At 41.2% G+C, this 3380-nt stretch overlaps 1 protein-coding gene across 1 annotated transcript; it reads right to left on the bottom strand.

Moving 5' to 3' along the window:
- Window positions 1-366: 366 nt before the first annotated feature.
- On the bottom strand, window positions 367-1302 carry LOC100347125 (olfactory receptor 9G19-like). Its single transcript, XM_002709151.3, has one exon. The coding sequence runs from the start codon at window positions 1300-1302 to the stop codon at window positions 367-369; it is 936 nt and encodes a 311-aa protein (XP_002709197.3).
- Between the last annotated feature and the right edge of the window lie 2078 nt (window positions 1303-3380).

Raw genomic sequence — 3380 nt, 5'->3', positions numbered from 1 at the left:
TCAACCAGGTGTGACACTCCTGGCTCCTGGGTTCAGCCTGGCGCAGTGCAGCAATTGCAGCCATCTGAGGAGTGAACCAGGGATAGAAGTGCTCACTTGCTCTCTCTCTTTCTCTCTCTCTCTCCCCTCTCTGTGTAACAATGATTTTTAAATTAAGCCAATATAATTTTAAAATCTATTTAATCTTAAATTGAATTTGCATTTTATAGTAACTACAATTGGGTAAAAAAAACTAAGCCAAAGGAACAATTTTTTTCTTCTTAAATTTTATTTAATAGAAGAAAATTCTTTTTAATCTGATTTCTTCTTCTTCCCCTACAGCAGTTTGTTATCACCTACTACTGATTTGGAAACATGCATGTGATTTCAGACTTTGGACTGTGCTAACTTGAAGAGTTTCTTCAGAGCTTCTTTCACATCCTTATTCCTCAGACTGTAGATCATGGGGTTCAACATGGGGAACAACACAGTATAAAAGGTAGAAACCATCTTGTCCCTCTCCAGGGAGTAGCTGGAACTTGGGCGGGAGTAAATATAGAGAATGGAGCCGTAGTACAAGGTCACAGAGATCAGGTGGGAGGAACAAGTGGAGAAGGCCTTGAGGCGGCCTTGGGTGGAGCGGATCCTTAGGATGGCAGCGATGATGAACAAGTAGGAGGTCAGGATGAACACGGTGGGGGTAACGACACTGGTGGCCAGGAGGAAGTACACCACAGCCTGGTAGCTCTCCCGCACATCACATGCCAACTTTATCAGGGGTGGGACATCACAGAAGAAGTCATCAATGACATTGTCATCACAAAAATCCAATGTGAATGTGTTACTGGCTAATATTATTGCATTGATAAACCCCCCAGTGTAGGAAACTAAAACCAATGAGATGCATAATCTCCTGGTCATGGCCTGAGCATATAGCAGGGGATTGGAGATGGCCACATAGCGGTCATAAGCCATGGCAGCCAACAGGTAACACTCACTGTAGCCCAGCCCAGCGGAGAAGAAGAACTGAGAAAGGCAGCCAGCAAAGGAGATGCTTTTGTCTTCAGAGATGCACGTCACTAGGATCTTAGGAGTATAGACAGAGGAATACCAGAAATCCAGGAATGACAAATTTCCAATGAAAAAATACATGGGTGTGTGTAGCTGGGAGTCATTACAGATTAATACTAAGAGGGTGGTATTTCCTACCAAGGTCACAGAGTAGACTCCAAGGAACACCACAAACAGGACCAACTGTAGCACAGGGTTTGTTGTGAAGCCCAGCAGGATGAACTCAGTCACTGTGTGATTGCTCTTCTCCATGACTCAGAGACACTACCTTCAAACAGAGTGGAAAAGAATTCAATTACCTTTATCAACACCAGTGATATCATTGTCTATGCCTCCCCCTGTGCAATGTCACCAACTCTAAGGAGAAATCTTGTGTCCTGAGCAGGTGTTGGGAATTTTCTCTGCTTTAGATAATCATTTCAAAATGTATGTATCTAATAACAAGACAGCCAGTATGCTCTAGAGGTGTTTATTCATTTTTTTTCAACAAGTATTTCCTGAGCTATTGTTTTAGGCAGGGAGATACTGCAATGAAGATCATAGATCTCTTCCTTATGCTCCAAAAGCCCTATTCCAGAACTGACAGGTGCATAAAGAAATACATAACTACCAATATATTTTAAGTTAATATTGTATTCTATTAAAAAGCAACACTTCATAATTGGGTAGAATTGAACTAGAAAATAAGCTAATTAAATTTAGAATTGGATGGAAAAAGTTACCCTTTCATATTTCCCAGGTAAATGGGACAAACTTTTAGATCCTTCAGAATTGGGAAGCTCTCTGAAGGTTAGAAGGTGGTACTAGCTTCTTTTTCCACAGCCACAGAGGTTCACACTCCTGGGACTCTTCAGGGACATTCATTTCACATATCATATGTCATAAATGTGAAGGAGAGAACCAAATTGTGAATCCGGGTGCAATTTGATTGGGGATCCACAAATTAAACCATTTTTGATATTAAGTAAAAAATCCTGATGTCTACCTTACTACATTATCTGTAGTGTTGATCTTGCATATACCTTTTGTTTATAAAACATAATAATTTTAGCCAGCGCCGCGGCTCACTAGGCTAATCCTCCGCCTAGCGGCGCCGGCACACCGGGTTCTAGTCCCGGTCGGGGCGCCGGATTCTGTCCCGGTTGCCCCTCTTCCAGGCCAGCCCTCTGCTGTGGCCAGGGAGTGCAGTGGAGGATGGCCCAGGTGCTTGGGCCCTGCACCCCATGGGAGACCAGGAAAAGCACCTGGCTCCTGGCTCCTGCCATCGGACCAGCGCGGTGCGCCGGCCACAGCGCGCTGGCCGCGGCGGCCATTGGAGGGTGAACCAACGGCAAAGGAAGACCTTTCTCTCTGTCTCTCTCTCTCACTGTCCACTCTGCCTGTAAAAAAAAAAAAAAAAAAAAAAAAACATAATAATTTTAAACATGTAATATTATAAATGCTTTTCCTAACACACAAATGTCTGTCAAATCCCCTGATGCTCTGAGTGGGACATTTTTCTTCAGATAAGACTGTTCCATGGATGCACACATTTTCATCTTGCTCTTTTTCATATCAAATAGTAATTTAGCCCTGATAATAAAACCACAACCACACAGTTTAAAAGTATTACCGTCCATTAAGGATGTTACCATCTGTTATGAAACGCTTCATTAAATATTTTAATTTACTTTGTAGTTTTTCATAGGTTTCTTCTAGGAATTACAGGAAGAAAAGAAATCTACTGGACAGCATTCCTGAGTGGCCACATTAACAGGGCACTATCACTGATTGTTCAAATCACCAACAGTGAAGACGGCTTTCTGCTCTTTTTCCTGGGTCCACTGACTCAGTGGATTCAAGCAAAAACACTTGTAACCACTCAACAAGATGTGAATTCCAAAAATGCCAGGGATTTTCATTTTGTTCGTTACTCTATATGCTGTACCTAGAATAGAACCTGGCATATAATAGACATCAATACTTATACATCTGTGCTGATGAATGAATTAACAGGAAGCTGTGTATCAGAATAAAACAGTTCAATAATATTGATTTTCTGTATAGCCTTAATGGTGCCTTTTTACTCAAAATTACCAACGAACTGTATTTGATATCTCACATGCATTTCCTGACAAGAGTAATTAAAATCATTTGTATTCTTTATAGACAGTTATAGGAAGAAACAAAGGAACCAGACCACAAAATATTCTGACCAAGTATTTGTTTTCTTAGATGGAATGAATTTGTGAAACGAGTGTTTTCCATGTCTGCAACAGGTTGTCCATTATTATATGGTGTAATGGATGAGAAGTATGCCTTGGATATTAGAGTTGACCTCAAAATGGAGA

This window comes from Oryctolagus cuniculus, chromosome 1 (genome assembly GCF_051225735.1).
Source record: "Oryctolagus cuniculus isolate XC-2025 breed Fujian yellow rabbit chromosome 1, ASM5122573v1, whole genome shotgun sequence".
Taxonomy (NCBI): Eukaryota; Metazoa; Chordata; class Mammalia; order Lagomorpha; family Leporidae; genus Oryctolagus; species Oryctolagus cuniculus.
This window is presented reverse-complemented; position numbering and strand designations above follow the sequence as displayed.